The sequence below is a fragment of the Limulus polyphemus genome, unplaced genomic scaffold, assembly GCF_000517525.1.
Source record: "Limulus polyphemus unplaced genomic scaffold, Limulus_polyphemus-2.1.2 Scaffold1236, whole genome shotgun sequence".
NCBI lineage: Eukaryota > Metazoa > Arthropoda > Merostomata > Xiphosura > Limulidae > Limulus > Limulus polyphemus.
The window spans coordinates 84,356-104,733 of NW_013666846.1; the positions used below are offsets into that span (position 1 = coordinate 84,356).

At 34.3% G+C, this 20,378-nt stretch overlaps 1 protein-coding gene across 1 annotated transcript in view; it reads right to left on the reverse strand.

The window, feature by feature from the left end:
* Positions 1 to 20,378, reverse strand: part of LOC106462739 (exosome component 10-like) — a 166,037-nt gene that overhangs the window by 63,917 nt on the left and 81,742 nt on the right. The window contains 3 exon segments of the mRNA XM_013922687.2: positions 17,343 to 17,499; positions 17,934 to 18,124; positions 18,928 to 19,071. Coding sequence (XP_013778141.1) covers positions 17,343 to 17,499; positions 17,934 to 18,124; positions 18,928 to 19,071 — 492 coding nt within the window.

Here is a 20,378-nt window from a genome sequence, read left to right on the forward strand (position 1 = left end):
GTTACGTACGTACTACCTACGGTAGGTAAGGTAAAGGTAACGTAACGTAGTAGTCTACTTACTACTACTCTGTGGTCGTGGTGGCGTGTAGTGGTACTATATATATATATATATATATATATATATATATATATATATACACACACACTTATGAATGGATCCCAACCTGTAACCATAGAGTGATGCATTTTGAGCACCAGAATATGATGAAGAAGTAAGCAACACTGAAGAGGACAATTCTTCTCCTCAAACTGAAAAATTCCAAAAGACAACATCCCAGGCCTGGAATGATGGAATCATGTATGCTTTACTCAACCAGAGGAAACAGAACTCATCTGGTCTGGAATTATGAACACTCCTCTGTGTGTGCAAGGTAAATTCCACTTGCCCCTGGAATTATGGGGAGGATGTGGAATGACTGTGCTAAACCAAGGGCCTAGGATAGGACCACTCTGCATTCAGAATTATAAGAAGACAGTGAAACCTCTTCCATGAACAATGTACTGAACCAATATTGATCAAAAAGACGGGCTTCGTTAAACCCAGCCGAATAGCCTAGCATCAAATCTGAACTGGTATTACGAGTAGACTCCCTTGTAGGCTAGTGCCACTCCTACCCACATCTGAGAAAAAAAATCCAGAGACATGGATAGGAGGACTCCCAACTTCATCCTCATCTCCATGAGTGGAGGAATTCACTCTAACACTCTGGAGGAAAAGCCTCTGTCCACCACCTAAGTTACTTGAAACCAGGTGTGGTAAGGACTCCCTAGTTCCACTAACAGAATCTGTAGGGTAATGCTCATTGGGGAGTCCTGAGAAACAGTGCTCTGGAAACAGTGCAATAAGCGAACCAAGTTCCCTAAATCTTTAAAAGCAAATCGAACCTGATTTATTCAATCCAATGATTGGCAGGCATGGGCAGGATCATCTTATGCTTTACTCATGATAGTCCATGAGTGGTGGTCCAGCATAGTAGAGTAATACCACCAAGTTAGCATCTAGGTGGTCGTATAAACACCTCGTTTCTACAGAGCCTGTTGCAACCTGTATACAGTATATTGAATTAGTGGTTGCTAGTGCAGAATTGGTTTGATAAAAGCACACCTACTTGGGTAACACTAGTCACAGAGTAAGATCCTGTGAAAACAAGGTAAAGAACCCTGAAAGGTAGCAATGAAAATACTAACTCCTCTATATAATCTAGCAGAAATGGTTAAGATAGCTAAAGGGCATAGGTAAAAACCCATAGATGAAGATACTGCTAGATCATGCAAATAATGTGAGATAAAAGTATTGGGGGAGGTCCACATACCAGTCTGCCCAATATCCTCCAGCAGGCAATTCAACAGGGCTGCTAAGGGCGTAGAAATGTGACAAATCTGATTAGACGTGACTCACAAAAAATTCCTCACCTTCAAAGAGAGTCCAGAATAAAAAGTCATAATCTAGCATCTCTAAAGACAGCAGTGCAGACAACAAAACCTCCAAAACCCTCACTGAATATGACCACAATCAAAATCTGAACAGACATAGAAGTGAGAAATAATGATCAGATGAATCAGTGAAAAGGATTTAGCCCCTTTCCTGTCTGAAGAACCAGTCTGTGGATAAACAGTGCAAATCACTCCGACCGGCGATGTCTTTATATCAGCAGCCACAAAAAATAAACCTTCAAGTGAAGGAGATACATGGCATATAAGAAACAGGTCAAAACAGATGTTGAGAAAAAGCATGTAATGTAACCTTAGTTGTTAGATAACTGGAATAATAGTTTGGGACCAATGTCCCAAAGTGACTCGAGGAATCCAGAAAGTACTGAGGATTCAAGGAATATTTAGTTCCAAAAATTGAACGGTAGTCAATAAGGTCACCTTAAACAGAGCAATTGTGGAAGATGCAAAAACCCCTGCCAAAGAGCCAGGTAAAAAAACAAGATATGGTTGGCACTTCTGATCGAAGTGGGTTCAACCTCTTCTCAATACACCATTGCTGATATGCGTGTCATTTCTGTTGATAAACGTTCATTTCCAGACAAAGCAAAAACTGAAACAGATACATGGCAACCTTAGAAATTAAACCCTGATGCCATCTAAAAGACTGCATAACCTCTTATGTCTCAAGCTTGAGCTACTGGATAGCCGGATGTACCATGCCAAATCATGGCTGCTTCCACAGAGCCTAAGAAGAAGTGGATGAGGTAAATACTCTGGAAGATACCACAGAAGCAGAAACCAGAGTGTAGCTGCCAATCTGGTGCTATCCACAGAACCCGACAATGGGCTGGAACGAATAATAGTTAGTACCATGGGTAACATATGAATAGGAGGGAAGGCCTAGAGTTGTAATCTCGTCTTGTACTGATGAAATGCATCCATTGCCAAAGTCCGAAGGTGATGTACTGGAGACCAAATTGCCAGTAGTTGGGTGATCCAATGAGAGGCCAACCCACCAATCAGAGCTGCAAAATGAGAGCCAATTCAAAAGAACCTTGTGATGCAGCATCTGTCTGGAGAATCTGTTTGGATTGAGAAAATTGACCTGCTGTTGCAGATATCACCGATGGAACATGGCAAGCTAGTAGGGTGATATGACAGGAATGGTTCCAAGAAAAGAGGTTGAAGATTCAAAAACAAAGATCCCTAAACCAAGTGCCTCATCAATGAAAAACACAAGACACCACCATGGAATTGTCAGAGTATAAAGCCTGACAATTATCCCCTTAATAAGTTCAGACCATGAGGCATTGCCTTTCAAAGAGCAAGAAGGACTAAAACATTGTGTATGGAAGCTTCTTTGTCCATGCATAGAGCCTGGAATTCTTGACTGTTGGTATGTGCACCCCATCCCTGAAGCAAGGCAACTGTGAAGAGATGGAACTTACCATATCTTAGTAGTGTCCTGACTTAACAACCCCTCGAGATCAAAGAATTATTCCAAATAAGGAAACTGGGGAATTCAGTAAATTGATATTTATGATCGCATAAGACCATTAAAAGTATCTCTTGTGCTCTCATCCCAAAGGCATGAGGGATTTGAGTGATGCCCATATTCCTAGAAGAGAAAGAACCATCCATAGTGAGAGAAGGAGAGATAAGAGTCAGGCTTTCTATTCCTTAGGGTCGAGCTGAGCCTGACGAGATGAAAAATAAAATACACCCAGACTGATGACATATTGAATTGGAGAAAGAATAGATGTCTCAGCCCTAAAAATGAAGCCTGCCTTGGTTGTTTCTGAAAGTAGAATCAGTATATGATGTTCTAACAATTGACGAGATGTTGCCAGCAGTAACCAGTCATTTATGGAATGGTGTGTGCACAGTGCAATGGATGGAGGTGACAAGAAAAACTTGTACAATACGGCATAACCCATGTGAAGCAGATGCGAGTCTGAAAGTTAAAAACCCAGAACTTCAGTACCTAAACCTTGTCCACAAAAAAATGTCAATAGTGGTGGTATGCCACCACTGTGGCAATGTGCAGATAGGAGCTGACTACAACAAATGACATCCACAAATCCAGTAAAAAATGTGAACTCTGATTGAGTGATGAGTAACTTTTGGAAACTGGGGAGTCTAGGCATTGATACAGATGAGAAAGATTGATGACTTAACACCAATCTCCTGTATTCTGAGGCCCAACAACCGATGGGAATAAAACCTTGTATAAACTAGCATGACTCTCTCATTACCCCCAGACCAACCAAACTCTTACAGCCCTACAACTAAGTTCCAAATCCTGAGGATCTGCAGGAAATGGAAGCACAACAGGTGGGTGGATAATAGTGGGGAAGATGTGAACTGAATGACTAATCTTGACTCAAGGACCTGTAGTGCTTTTGGATCCATGGTTAATGTTACTGCACATCCAGAAATTCTTGGTGCCGAGCCCCTACACACCATGAAGGAATACAATAATCAAGGACGTCAAAGGTGGTGATCTGACCGAGCAGCAGAACCCTTGGATATAGACAGAATCTATTCTGGGTACCAATTTACTGAGGGACTATTGTTGGAGGTCAGGACCCACAAATAGGGGTGGAACTATGACCCCCTGTAGGAGCCAATGAAATTTGAGACTCAACGACAACAGGGGTGAATGTAGAAGTCGACAACTGAACTAATTTGCATGTTAACAATAGATCCAGCTCATCATCAATGAATTTGGTGATCCTGAAAGTCTTCCAAGAAAGAGAAGTGAAATGGGAAAAAAATGTTGGATCTTAGTGACATGAAATAATAATCTGAGAATTCATACTGTAAACCAAAAAGCCAATCCGATTAAAAAATTGTTTTTTTAAATTGTTATTATTACAAAAATCAACTAGACAATATGGATAATGTTCAAAGTATTTCTGAATGATCGTAACACTAGGAAACCTATTAGTGACTCTTTGTCGAGAAAAAGTAATAACACTATCTGAATGAGGTGCTTAAGTATAGTACCAGAATATAGGGCACACTGATGCAGGTGAAAAGTGTCAGGAGATAAATATTTCCAAGAGCAATTGAATGGGGTATAAACCTCTAGAGCAAGCAAGAAAAATCAGACTAATGCTTAGATGGGCAAACGAAGAAACCGTGGCAGTTGAGTAATAGCTATAAGTGTGAGAGTAGGCAGGGTTTGCAATAGTACCGACAGTACCAAGTTGTCAGTACTGATGCTCAAGCATCTCTAATCATATGACTTGAGCAGTTAAAAATTCAACTATTCTTCCCAGTGTATTCTCGTGGGAAAATTCTTTTTCACATCAAACCAAATTGTCAATTATCTGTAAGCCCACGTGGTATGATGACCATGGCAATGAATCAGTTGAAATCTAGGCTTTCTATTGGTTATAAATTTAATGGGAGTCAGCCTCAAAAACATCTATTAGCAAATTGTAAATTAGAGCATGTCAAAGGTAAGCATGAAAAATGGTTTATGAATTTTCATTGATTGCTCTTTAGTCCCATAAGATTGAAGAATATAAAAATATAGCTTCAGAATATCGATGATGAAATTATAGAGAATATTTTACATTACATTTGGTAGTTTTCTAGGGAGTGGACAAAAAAAATCTAAAAGAGGAGATGGCTCAAGAAGAAATATCCAAATTCTCACACTAGGAGAATTTGAGGTTGTTTTTAAATAATTCCTTATATAATTAAGAACTTAATACTTGTATACTATTAAAATTTGATTTATTATCTATGGTTTGATGTCAGGTTCGTACATATGCCATGATAATTAAGTAATTCAATTAAATTTTGAATGTAACTCCCTAAAACATTGTGACATGTGCAGTTTGACCTGCTTGCACACTAAGGGTTAATCATGCATGCACCTACCTAATGTGCAATCAGTCACGTAGGCATATTCATGCTTTCTTCCAGAGTGTGGGAGTCACCAGTTTCCTATATTACATGCTATTGCTGATTTTCATGCTGAAATTTGCTTATCGATTGAAGTATAAACTCAAAACTACCATATCAAACATTTATAATTCTGTGAAAAGCAAAGCTGAAATACGGGAAGAGGCATTTGTTCAAAAGTCCAATGATGGGACATGTGATAACACATATTATTCTCAACACAAGATATACTATAAACCAGTACTGGTACTGACTGCAAACCCTGAGAGGAGGTAAGTATGTTTTTGAAAACTTGTATTACAAACAAATGGTAAATGACAAACAGATGTTCATATTTCAGATGAGGAGACCCTTCATCACGGTAAGGGTGCCCTGGCCTAAAATTTTGTCAACATTATCATTTTCCATTTGTTTGTGGTATAAGTTTCTTTTTTTTTTGTTATTGTTTTTCAAAATACAAAATTAGTATGTCGCTATATTTATGTCTATCGTTGAAGATAGTGATGGCCTTCTACAATGCTTAAGGCTTATTTAGAGCTTCAGTTATCATTGGCATCTTCAAAATACTATTATAAACAGAAAATATTTACCTTACAGCTCTGGTATTTACTTTTTTTAATTGGTCATATGAAAAATTGTAAAAAAAATAAACTAAAAATATATTCATAACCGATTTATTTCTTACAATTACATTTTTATTTATTTTTTATAATTTCAGGCCAAAAATACTCTTAAATTCTATCCGTACAGGCTCTCAGTCAATATGACTGACCTTGTAACTACTATGTTACTGTGAAACTACACATACTATAACTCTGAATGTATTAAATGTATCTTCATGAAATTTGTCAAACTTTTAGTAAATTTCACAAGTCTGTTGTACTAAAAAAAATGTAACTAAGTTAACATTTTTCTTTTCTAAGTGTTGCTAAAAAAAATTTCCTGATCATCACACCAGTCTATGTACCACATTAGTTTTTCACCATTTCTGAACATGTAGATATCATGTGACTACCCTCAACCAGTAGTACTGTGTACCTATATTGGCATAGCTATTCCTGCTCAATCTTCACTTTCAAGAATTGGCAGGCTCCAAAAGAAGAACACTGGCAGTGGAGGAGAAAGGGTAGGAAGTGTGTGAGCAAGTTAAGTACCTATCAGAAATAGATTTTCAGTGTAAGAAAAATGTTAACTTCCAATACAGTCTTACCTCTTTTCACACAAAGCTAGAATCCTACACTGCAAAGATGAAGGGGCCGAAGCATAGAAGATTGAAACCAAGCAGAAAGTGACTGCCCAGAGTGAACGGGTGTGCTCTGAGATGAAAATGAAGTACACTTGTGGAGTACAGCATTACTTCTGGAACAGATATGCTCTTTGCTCTTGAAATAGGAAATTATTCAGATCGGGGTGGAAAAAAAGTTGTGTGTAAGTGCAGTTTGTTCTGAGAGGTGCAATCCATAGTAAAATATAAACAGAGTTAGCTATGTACATTCACAACCTCAACTTGACAGACGAGGTCCCACTTGCCCTCGGCATTAAGAGGTGGAGGATGAAAAAAAATATACTGTAACATAATTTAAAATATGACAACATAAACATAGTGGCTAGAGCATGTGGGCCATGTGATGTATACACATCAACCCCAACCATACGTAAACAGTGTGTCACAAGTCAAACAACCAGACTTACAAAGAGGAAGTTAGCTTTCAGCCAAAACTGGACAACTCTCAAAACAACGGTAGGAGCAAGAAGTACAATAAGCCAAATACAGCATTACAGGGTCCTGGCATTACCTCAACTCAACCATAAGAACAGGGTAATAGCTGTAACTGGTATTACGAGAAGAAATCATAAATCATTCAATCCTAAATGCAGGGAAGAGACATCCTACATTCAAAATTGTGAGAAGGATATGGAATATTCGTTCAAACTTAGGAACAGTTTATGTACTTCCCACAGCTAGCATTACAAGGTTGACAAAGTCTCCCAAACTCAACTGTAGCTGCAGGGAAAGAACCTCCTGCAACCAGAATTAACAAGAAGAGAGGCCTCTTCTGCAAACAACATAGGAACAGGGCAGTCATCCGAAATCCAGCATTATGAGGAGTACTCCACTTAAAGAAAAAAGGGGAGGAAGTAAACACATTGGGGAGTCCAGAGGAATGTGACACCAGGAAAAGTGCAATGGGTGTCCACAATTCTCTATTTTGAAAAGCAGACCGATCCTAATTTATTCAATCAAAGGGTCACCAGGGATGGGCAGAAATCCCCTTCTGCTTTACTCATGAAGTCCATGAGTGATGGTCCACCAGAGATAAAAAATTATTGATATCTAGCATATATATTTATATACATACTATTAGGTATGCCACCACTGGTCTTGTGGAAACACACCATCACTACATTGAGCATTATAGTGCAATCAGTAAATAGTATGGGTCTGAGACAAAAAATACCTCACCAGGCAACACCCACCACAGAGTGGGATCCCATTATCAGTGATGAAAACTAGGGTTGCTGAAAATGAAAACATAAACGAAAGGAAGTGATAAGACTTATCCCAGTCAGAGGCAAATGAATGTGTGTAGAATTGCCTCGGGACTGAGACTATATCCACTAGAGGAAGATATAGCAAGATCGTGTAGATAATCAGATGAAGGTATTTGGAGTAGTCCACATTCCAGCCTGAACGATCTCCTCCAAAGGACTGCAAAGTTGAGCAGCCAAGGAAATGGTGATATGAAGAATTTGAAAAGAAATGCTCTGGAGATGGAGATCTTCCACTGATAAGTCTGAAAATGCCTGCCTAATGAATTGATAAACCAAACCAGTTTGCATAACAGGGAAAATGGAAATGTTTTCAGAGAATAAAAAAGTCAGGAACATGATGCCTGAAGGAAGCAAGACAAATCACATATTGCTGTAAGGAGCGAATTAGACAAAGAAGCCGATGAGGATCAGAATGGGAGTACTGGTGGAAAAAGGAAGGGAAGGAAATGGATGTGAAAGCCAAACATCCATCATGTGCAGCATAGGTCTGAGGGAAGAAGGACTGGTTGGGAAAAAGGATGACATAAGAGGAATGGTAAAGGAAACAGGTAACAATAAGGCATAAATACCTGATCTAGATGTCCACAAGCAAGTACAAGAAGGAAACAGGTATTGAGGGAGAGATGGTAGGTGGAACATGAAGAAAAAGGTTCAACGGGAGGATGGGAAAGGCATAAAGGACCCCACTGAGATCCCAATCAGGCAAATCAAAGGAACGTGGAGGATGCATGATTCAAAAGGAGTGGAGAAGGAGGAAAATGACATGGGAAGACAAAAACAGATGAAATATGGAGAAATGGAAAGTGTTCACCAAGGCTGACCGACAGCTAGACACAGTTGAAGTGGACAACCTTTTGTCAAACAACCTGGTGAAGAATTGAGAAAGCTGAGAAATAGAAGGATGGGAAGGATAGAAATCATGTCGAAGAAACCAAAGACAGAAGGTATACCATTGCCTGTAGTAAATGGACATGGAAAAAGGTCTAATGGATCAGGAAAGGAAAGATGCAACACGTGAAGGTAGTCCCTGAAGACAATAGACCTGACAAAAGCCATGTGTGGTGATGCGTGGATAAACAATGTCCAACCAAGATTGACAGAATAGGGACCAAGACAGGGCTAATGGTGGTTATGCCAGCCAATATGACGCCACCAGTGGGATGAGATATGAAGTGGTTTGGAATAGGGATAAAACTGAAAAGGAGTCAATTTTTACAGAATGCAACCATAGTTGGTGTGGAAAGAGAGACCAAAGGAAAGGAAGTTTGGTATTCCAGTGGGTGGTGAAGGAATATATGAGGTGTCTCTAGTTGTGGACACATCCATCTAAAGACCTGTGGATCAAGGGACCACTCAGTAAGGAGAACCTTGTTGGGAGGAGATAACTGATACACAACCAGATTCAGGGAGCCGGGAAAGTCTCAAAATGTATCATAACCACTCTCCTCTGCAGGAGAGGAAGGAAGTGGAACAAAGCTCAATGAACTGCCAAAGGCTCAAGAATGGCAATATGGAGAAAAGACTCCTTGATTGACTAGAAAGTGGAAATCTTCCAGAAACTGAGGTAAACACTCCAACTCTTTAAAGATGGTTCCGTGGACATATGTAAATATGGACGAGGTGGAGTATGCAGCACCCCTGCCATAGTCTGGTTTCCATCTAACAACCAAGTCAGGTTGGCTCTGATTGGTGAGGGATGGGTCAAAGATTGGTCCAGGGGATCCAAGAAGTTCCAGGGGATCCAAGAAGTTCCACTGAACTAGGAGTGTCTGCCGAAGGGAAAGCATATGAGCTTGACCCATGGGAATGAGAGCTTCCAAGGAAGCCCACATTCCCAAAGAGATAGAAAGTCTCAAGCTGTAAGAAATGTGAGATGAGGAACTTGTTAATCACTTGCTCCAAACCCAAAGAGGAGAAAGCTGGATCTGACTGAGGTTGGAATGAAGGAGTCCCTCCAACTGAATGGGATAATGAGTGGGGGAAGAATGGACTTCCCCACTGCCATCAGGAATCCCACCTCTGCTGCTTCTTATAGTAACAGATGGGTGGGAAGAAGGGGTCATTCATCAATAGAAAGAAGAATGCAAAGACTCAGAGAGTGAAGATGTTAAACACTTAAAGAGCCAAGATTGGTCCAATGGTTAGGGCCCTGAACTGGAACACTCAATTTAGAGCAATGAATAAATGTAAGCACTGTAGGGAAGATTGGTTTGGTTTGTTATGAATTTCGTGCAGAGTTTCACAAGGGCTATCTGCACTAGCCATTCCTAATTTAACAGTGAAAGACTAGAGGGAAGGCAGCTAGTCATCACCGCTGACCGCCAACTTTTGGGCTACTCTTTTACCAATGAATAGTGGGATTGACCATCACATTATAATGCTCCCATGGCTGAAAGGGCAAGCATGTTTGGTGTGATGGGGATTCGAATCTACAACCCAAAGATTGCAAGATGAGCACCCTAACCACCTGGCCATGCTGGGCCCTGTGGGGAAGAACTATGAATTATAGATGATGAGGAAAAAATAAGATTTCTAGTATCACGATTGTAGGAAAAGGAGCCAAAGAATAAGCTCTGTCCTACGAATGGGAAAAAAAAATGAACATATCAGCAATGGAAGTAAGCAAAAAAAAATTAAAGTCCTATACTGATGAAAATTAGGATGATAAGGCACATATTAACAATGACGAAAAAAAAATTATTCAGATAGAAAATGAATTATATATTACTAGTATTAATGATATGTAATGTACAAACTGTTACATATTATAATTTATTATGTAACCTACTATAATTTCAAATAGCCTGAAACTGAGTTAAATGATAATTTAGATTTAGAAATTTAATAAATGTTGATATGCATCCAACTTATGACACTTGCCAACAAGATTGATATACATTTTTTTAATACAAATATATTTTAATATAGAAACAATAACACAATTTACAATAATGGTTATTAAAAATGATCTATGTATAAATGTTTTATAAACTTACAAATAATATTTAGTCCACTATCTGGTCTGGAACTTTCTTGATATCTTATCAAGGGTTCATATGATGAGCGATTTAATTTTGAGTTGATGTAGATACAATTCACTTGATACAGAACTAGTTAGCTCTGTGTTCTCCGTTCTTCACTGTTTCGCACATCAAGCTATCCACTGCTGAAGTTATATAATGTTTTCGTAAAAATATTAATGTCAAAATGTGAATCTGCTGAAGTTAAATGTCTTGTAATATTCTAAATCTATAAATGTTCCTGGTCAAATATCTGAAGTTCTCGTTTAATAAGTGTTATAACAATCACAGTTACTGATACTGAAGTTTATATAATATATACTGTCTTTTGACGTGGCACATTGGTTATATTTATAGGTGTGAGGAGAGTTTCTCGAAACATCAGCTTATGGAACAATATAAACAATACACCAGTGTTTATGTACACACATATATTGTTGATTCTTACACTCGAGAATTTTAGTGAATAGGCAGGAATTTCACAATACATATTTAATAGTACAAGTTATGTACATTTCTAAACAAGCATCACTATCTAAACATACGTAGATAAAGACTTATTAATAACAAACTAACGAACCTGTGAAATTTGCCAAGTCTACAAATTATGTAATATTAATGAACGTGCAAATTGATTAAACTTATCTTACAAAACAAAGAAATAAACAATTTCTACCTTAAAATTCATCTAAAGTAACTTAGATGACAAAGGACACAAATATCTAACTTACCAAAGATAACTGATGACATGAAATATTTAATTCTCCCTGTGTAAATAAGGACAAAGCCACAGAAATGGTATATCAACCAAGTGTGAAGTGTACATTTCGAAAACCTTACCACAGGTTCCATGGGAGAACCAGAAACAATAGGAAGAAAGGAGGTGAAGAACAATCCTCCACCAAAATGAATGATGTGGTGAGACACTGCAACAGGTGGAAGGTGAAAATCCTGAAGAGGTGTAGAGTGACAGACCAAAATAAAAAGTTGCCAGAAAAAGAGAGTCAAAATTCTCACATTGAAAAGAAGAAGTAACTGCAGGTCGAACACATTAATCTAGCTTCCTGTGAATTAAGGCATGTACTTCCTATGAAAATAAAGTCTAACTTAAATCCTTGGAAGTCATACCAGTAGTGTTTTCAACTGCAAGTGGAATTTTCGTAGTCGATACATTGATCTCAAATTCAAACTAAGATCTCTTAGTCGATAACAAGAAACAAATGCAAACAAAATACAATAAAACTGTAAAAAAAAAAAACTGAAATGGTAAAGAAGCACTTTCATAAACAGTAGCCACATGCAAAAAACACACATCTAAACAATGCAGCACCAATCAATAAAGTAAAGATTGAGCATGAATAGAAGAGGGAGCTAGCTGTGCCAATATATGCAGCACAATACTATTGATGGAGAGTAGTCACATGATATATATATGCTTAGAAATGGTGCAAAATTGATTTGGTACGTAGACTGGTGTGCTGATCGTGAAAAATTTTTAGCAATGCTTAGAGGACACAAAAAAAGATCAAGATAGCTTTGTAAAACCATATCAGAATGTTTAATCCTCTCACAATAGCCTCGTGTATTTTATATGACCTCGTAACCACCATGAAGGTATATATACTATAACTCTGAAAGTACACAATACATCTTCACAAATTTGGTAGGTTTAAGTAAAAATTATAAGTTTACAAGTCTTTTGTACACAAAAAGTAAGATTTTTTAATAAGTATTTTTCACTAAACATTTGTCCACAAATATAAAAAAGCCTGAGTGTTGACTGTTAGAAACGGAAAGTGATTTTCCTATTAAGATTAAAAACACTTTTCTTTAACTGAAATTTGTGACATTTCACTTGCATAATGTCTAAAATCTTTTAAATAAATGTTAAATGTTTTTTCAGTAAAGCCTTATACTTTATATGCTATTTTTTCTACTTTTACCCTATCTCTAAGGGTCTTCCTATGGTCATGGTATAAAAGCCATGTCATCACGTTTATAAACTCACATTCAAAATTTTATTGAACTACTATTTTATGAATGTCAATAAGTTTCGTATCAAATTGTAAATTATAATTCAAATTTTAGTATGATCCTTTAGTTAATTTCTTAATTTAAAAGTAAATATTAAAAAAGAAAGCCTCAATATTGATTTTTGTGTGTCACGTGGTATGTTGAATGCAGCATTGGTTCAAATTAGATGTTTGTGATGTCCAAATTAGGAACTCAAATTACCTATATTGACAAACTGGAATATAAAATAAGAACCTCCTATCTTTTCTATTTGCTGAGATACAGCTCATGTACTGAAACACACACACAGTGACCCCACCCACCTCTTTCCATTTTTGGAAACACTCCCTTATGTATAATTACTTTTGTCTCTGACATGTGAATAACCAATCAAAAACTCAGAATGTTTCCCTACTGGCTTTCTCAGTCATATCAAAGTATTATGATGTCAACTCACTCTTTCGATCCAAGATTTCAAGATGTTAAGTCTTTATTCTGCTCAAAATTTAATATTTTTTTAGACCCAAATACAGCTTAGTTACTAAGCTTGATAAATTATGGTGGAATTCTATGGTATCGATTCAGTACTTTATGATTTTTTGGCTATTTCAACTGTATATGTAAAACCTAAAAAAAATTATTTCATTTCACATCCTCCAAGTGCAAAATTTGATAACCAATCTACAGCACCCAGCAAATGAGACAAAGGTTGTAACTAGAAGATATAATTATTGTTCTGTGTTTTAAGAAAAATAACTAAGTACTTATTTGTAAATAGTAATAACATATATACATATATAATGCATTATAACTGAAATGTGACTATTTTACAAAATAATAGTCCAATAAACACTGCCAAGACAAGTCACTTGGTAAAGGCCAGTTTTATACTCTTGGATATGGTAACGTGAGTGCTAATGCACCATGTCAATGCAACTTCAATAATGTTAGCCAGGCATGGCTGAAGGGTCAATATAATAAAAATAATAAATATATATAAATGTATGATGTTATGAAATTTAAGCTATTTAGATTTAACATTTTTGTTTTCATGTTATATTTTGTAGTCATTCTAGAACGAAAGAAGCATAATTTATATTTATTTCCTAATTTGTTATTGAGGTTAGGAAGTCAGTCAAATTGTACCAACTCCTACGGAGATACAGCAGTGAAAATAACAGATAAAATATAAAGTTTTTTTCTAACAAAAATTTGATAATTATCTGGAGGTTATAAAGATTTTGCATTTGAAAATGTTCTAATGCATAAAAGTATTTTTAATCTTAAAATCAAAATTACTTTGCATGTTAGATGTCAACATTCTGAAAGAAAAAAATTTATGACAAAATCTTTAATTAAAAAATCATAATACTTAACTTAAAAACCTGATATTTTGTTTGCGAAAACCTTGTAATGTTTACCAATAACCTGCAAAATTTTGAAAAGGTATGCATACATTATCAAAAAATCAGAGTATAATTACTCTCATGGATACTTCCGTGTTTATGAGCTGGGTGCATACCACCCAGCCCTTAATGAAAGAGTTAACTCTACTCAATCGATCAATTTCACTAACTTCATAATCACCATAAAAAAATTAAATAAATCTAAATTACACTTTTTTCTTTCTAGAACAACTGCAAACTGTAACATGAAACCACAATTGTTTACCTAAATAGCTTAAAGCTTGTATATATAATTGTTTGCACTTAATTTTATTGTTTTACAACCCTTTGAACCATGTTTAACTAATAATCCTGCCACACAAATTTTAAATCACTTGGCAAACATGCAGATCACATTACCATATTGAATTACATAATGCACAAGCTACTTACATGCATACCTCGTGAAGACTTTTTATTGCTATTATTTTCATTATTTTAGCTAATCAGTTTTTAATTTTTACATATTAGTTACTTTTATAATAACAAATAAATAATAAACATGAAAAACAAGAAATATAGTAATTATCTGGGTCCTCTTGTTTGTTTGCTGTCAACTGTCAATGAAACTTAAGCCTACTTTCCTATATAATTAAATAATGCACCTACGAATACGGAATCCTAATACACACACAAACAAAACAATGTTCTTAAAAGCTTTTAAAAATTTAGCAAAGCTTCTCAATGCTCAAGTTAAGCTTCTACTATGAGAAAAAGTTTCAAACAGAAGCTAAAACAGACAATTCTCTGCACAGAAAACAATGTAATATGTCATTTGATAGATTAAAACTTTGGCTTTCTAATGGTTATAAATAATATAATATAAAAAGCCAGAGAGGACTAATGACCTTTCTATTGGTTATAAATGGTACAGAATAAAATATCAGAGAGAAATGTTGGTAATTTGTGACAAAGAGGATATGACAGGTGGGCTTGGCAAGTGTGTCTCATTTTCTAATTTATGGCTCTATAGACAAGTAAGTTTGAAGGCTATAAGAATTATTTTTTGCCTTAGTAATACCTATATTATAATGAGTAATTTATGTTAAATTCCATACTTCTCAGAGATGTAGTGAATAAATTAAAGAATAATGAAGACCTAGAGATGAAATCACAATGTTCGTACTTAGACAGATCACAAAAACCCTCAAATATTTATTTATAAAGTAAAAAATTAAAGACTTGTATAATATTAAAATTTGATATACTAACTGAATTTTGATGCCAATTTTATTCATATACAATAACCATAAAGAAGTTTAAATACATTTTGAATATACCTCCATAAAATATCTTGACCTGCGCACTAATACCTATACCTTGTGAGCGGGTTAATAAGATATTTTTACTAAAGATTTGTCTGTGAATTAACAAAGCATTTACTAAGTCAGTTTGAGTCAAAGTTGATTTTTCATGCTAAGAATAAAATAATTATTTTCATCTTATAGTTTTCATATTTCATTTGCTTAACCTCTACAACCTTCGAAATGAATATCAAATTTTTTGAGTAAATTCTATATATATTTTATCTACCATTTTCTCTATTCAAACACTAAATGTAGTCAAATCATCAATGCACAGAAATGAAAAATTGAAAAATATGAAATAAAATCAATAATACCTTTTTTCTAGGAGGATTGTAGTTTGTAACAGACAATTACAATTATTTATCCTAATAGCCCCACAGCTTTTCATGTCTTCTGTCTTTTAATTTTATAGTTTTATCAACATAATTTAGACCCTATCTGCATGAAAACAGAAAAACAATAAATCGCAACAGGATGTTTCAGGAAGCATTTAGGGTAAATATTTAATCATCTTATAACCATGAGGACTTTCATAGCTTCCCCATCAAATTAAATTATACTTAGGTATTGTTTCCTAAACTAACAACTTTCTAATTTTTAAATTTTAGTTACTTTTGTTAAAAATATATAACAACAAATAAAAAATATACATAAAAAATAAGACATTTAGCATTATTTCAGCTTTTAGGCCATTTGCACTTAGATGCCATGCTTCAGTAAACCTATTTTATTTTCACTGTGTTGGTTGACCACAGAAATAATTAATGTAGCTTTCAAATTATGCATTTAAGAACAAAATATATATCAGGCACTACAACAGAATGTCCAATATCTACTACAATATATTTGGCTTTCTAAATAGGCTGTAGTAGCTTAAGAAAAAGTTCCATTACTCCTCAGAGCAATGACTTTACTCAACCAAAATCAAGTTATCATATTCAACAAGCAAAGCTAAACAAACTAAGGATTTCTGTATACTACAATATGCTTTTGCTATTGATTATAAACATGTCCATCAAGCGAATAGGTGTGAGTTAATAATTTGCTTGAAATGCATGACAATATGGGAGAGGTCAAATTTATTGATAGAACTGATGATAAAGTTGCTTAAATACATTTTGAAAGTAGTTCTGTACAATGGTCCTGATGTGCACATTTTGATCCACCAGCATGCACAGAGTTAATCTTCTCACTACAGGTAGGTAAGATTATGCATGTCACAACATTTTATAAAATTGCATTCAAAATTTAATTAAATTGCTTTATTTTCAATGTATACAAATAAACTTGGTATCAAAATCTCCAGTAAAAATAATTAATTAAAAAATTTTATTTTTTGTGTACAAAAGACTTGTAATGTTTACTAAAAGCTTGCCAGATTCATGAAGATACACAAAACATATTAAATGAAATTATGATGGTTACTTTGAGGTGCAAGGATGACCACACTGACTGACCCTATGTATATGGAAAGGATTAAACAACTATTTCATGCAATTTATTTCCTTATTTACAGGTTTAATTTTTCATAACTCCTAATTCAAAAAGTAAAGTTATTTCATTTTTTCTACAGAGGTCAATATAACAACACTTAATACATTCTGTACTATCATAATAAAAACCACAAATATACCTCAAATAACCACTTACCCTCAAACAGACAGTTTTGCTTCTTTGAAACACTGATATTAGTAGATTTTTCTGATCATTCCCCTTACTAATCAGTTCCCTTTTCATCTGGTCATAAATATAGAGTAAATAATGTGTATCTTCCCTAGCATAGTGGATCATGTCATCTGGGAGAGGCCTGTGTAATGATCATACAATCATTCTTTTTTTATCATACAACCATTATTTTTGACAGAAATGAAGGAAATTATCAAGTAATGAATAATACCCTTCTTAAGTTCAAATAAAAAGTATTTACTCATTGTTATATTTCAAACCTTTTTAAAGAGTTTTTTGCCAATTTTTTTACACATTTAAGGACTTTTCCGGTCACGATATAAATTTTCCAAGTACCAGGCTTCCATCAGTCTTTCTGTTGTATTTTCTTCTTGACAGCTTTCCTTTGTTTTAAACTGTTTTAAATGTTTAGATAAAAATATCTAAACCAAGGAATCAAACAGTTAATAATTTTATTTATTTAATGAATATCTCTGAATAAAAGTATAATGGTTAGGGGTAATGAAGGGTGATGTAAACGATAGGCTTATTTTTACAAACTAAAACTTAACTTACCTGATTCTCCAGTCTGCTAACTGAAATTGTTTGTTAACATCCACGTGGCAATAATGTTTCAGCAAGTAAGCTAATGAATAACAAGCCATATTTAGCACTCTAGCAGCTTGTCCAGTATCAAACATATTAACTACATATAACCCAAAGTCACGTTGTAACCACAAAATATCCATATCTGCACCATGAAGTACCTACAAACAGAAATTACAGTAACAACTTGTTAATAAATACAAGCTTTAGTAAGTACAACATACATCTCTTAGCACTAAACAAGGATTTGTGCTGAAAGTGAATCAGCGAGGGAAACTTTTATACATTTTGAAACTGAAGAATATCAACCTGTCAATTTACTTTAGGTTATCCCTAGAAATCATCTATATTTTCAAATATGCACTGAATTTCTAAAAGAAAAAGTATACTTGAAAACATTATTTAAATTTATAATAGTTATTTATTTTGGAAAATTGTGTAAAACTGAACAACTGTTTTGACTTCTTTTGGAAACAAAAAGTTCACTTCTTAGCACTAAGTAGAAATTTTGTTTTATTAATCAGGTATTTAGTAACTTATTTTTTTACATTTTCCAAATATTTTCAAGTATATTTTTTTAGAGGCTGAGAAAATATCTGAGATTACTCTGCAACTCTATAACATCAATTATATAGTCATCTCCAGTGGACAGATGCATCAGATAAGTAGTGAAGAAGCAATAATAAAAGTCAATAATTAACATCAAACAAAAAACCTCATGTTAAAAGAAATAATAACCACATTGTGCATATTCTAGTCTGATAATATTTTAGTCACTTTGACAATTTTAAGATCTGTAATAATTCACAATTAAAGTAGCCTCTGTCAAAATTCTACATGAAACATGTAAGTAATAAATTAAGTAAACAAAACCACAATAATTATCAACTTCAATCACAACTTTTGATGTTAAAAATATAATAACCACCATATACAAAATCTATTTAGACACTATTTTAGTCACCTTGACAATTTTAGGATCTGTAAAAATTTCATTTAACTGGAAAAGTTCACTCCGCAGCTCTATAGCATCAATTATATAGTCTTTTTCTCTGGTAGACAGCTGTATCAGACAAGTAAATCCTTGGAAGGAGCGATAAGAATGATGCTGTAAAACACATAAATATACGATTATATGAAATTAACCAAACCTTCATTTAGAGCCCCATATATCCTTTAAGTACAAAAACAAAAAAAGTACAATAAATCAAAATTTTAATAATGTGGATGACTAAACAATGAATTCTGCATTTATCATAGAGCTGAGGAAACAAAATATAAAATGTATCATAATATTTAAAAAAATATTTTTCAAAATATATAATTTTTTTTTCAAAGAAAAGTATTTAAGAAATATAGTGCTTAGTATAAAAAAACCAAAATTACATCTGATGCAATACAAGCAGCATCATGCAATAAGATATTTGACTGATTAGAATTATAACCAAAAATTAAATATAAATTGAGGAGGGCTTTGGTAATTCTTTGACCAACGTTCATGTCTATGCATGTGAATTTTATAACAGGCAAATAAGATTTCACTAGACTACAACCTCACTTCAAATTAGGTAATAAATTGTGGTAAATATGAAAAACAATAAAGGTTTTTAAAATCAGGAAATTTTTTACATATTTAAAAAACTTCACACAAAAAATGTAATTATCTTCAAAAATGATTTTTATGGTTTGAAAAAATTATAATTAAAAAATACAACTGTTTTGCTTATAAGGAGAGTAATCATACAGATGTGTGACTTGTGCTTTGAATTGAAGGATGATCATTATTATAAAAATTTGACAGTGTCCAGAAAAACATTTTCAGGTTTGTAACTGGGGAAAAATAAAACATTATTACCAGCAAGATTCTCTATGCCACATAAATAACTCTCTCAACATGGGCTCGGTCCATTTGACTCACCACGTGACCTCTTCATACTTGTTCAGTCTTTATAGATTTGATACCACTAACATTTAATATAGTGTGTATATCTTCATGTAACTTGGCAGTCTTTCAGTAAACATTATAAGTCTTTCACATACAAAAAATCATATTTTCTGTGAAGTATTTTTTATAAACTAAAAATAGATTTGTCCTTGAATATATTGAGTGTTTGTTTTGAATAGTCTGTGTGCAAAGTGATTTTCATGTTAAGATTAAAAATACTTTTCTTCATCTCAAAAATCTCAAATTTCCTTCGTGTAAATCTTTAAAACCTGCTAAATACATTACAAATGCTTGTTTTCAGGTAAATTTTATATTCTATGTTATTTTCTCTACCCTAACTCTATACAAGGTAGGTCAGTTTGACTGACCTTGTAAAAAATAAATAAAAATCTAAATAAATCTAAATTCCCATCTTTTTTCTTTCTAGAATGAAACTACATTCACTTATCCTAAGTAGCTTTAAACTTGTA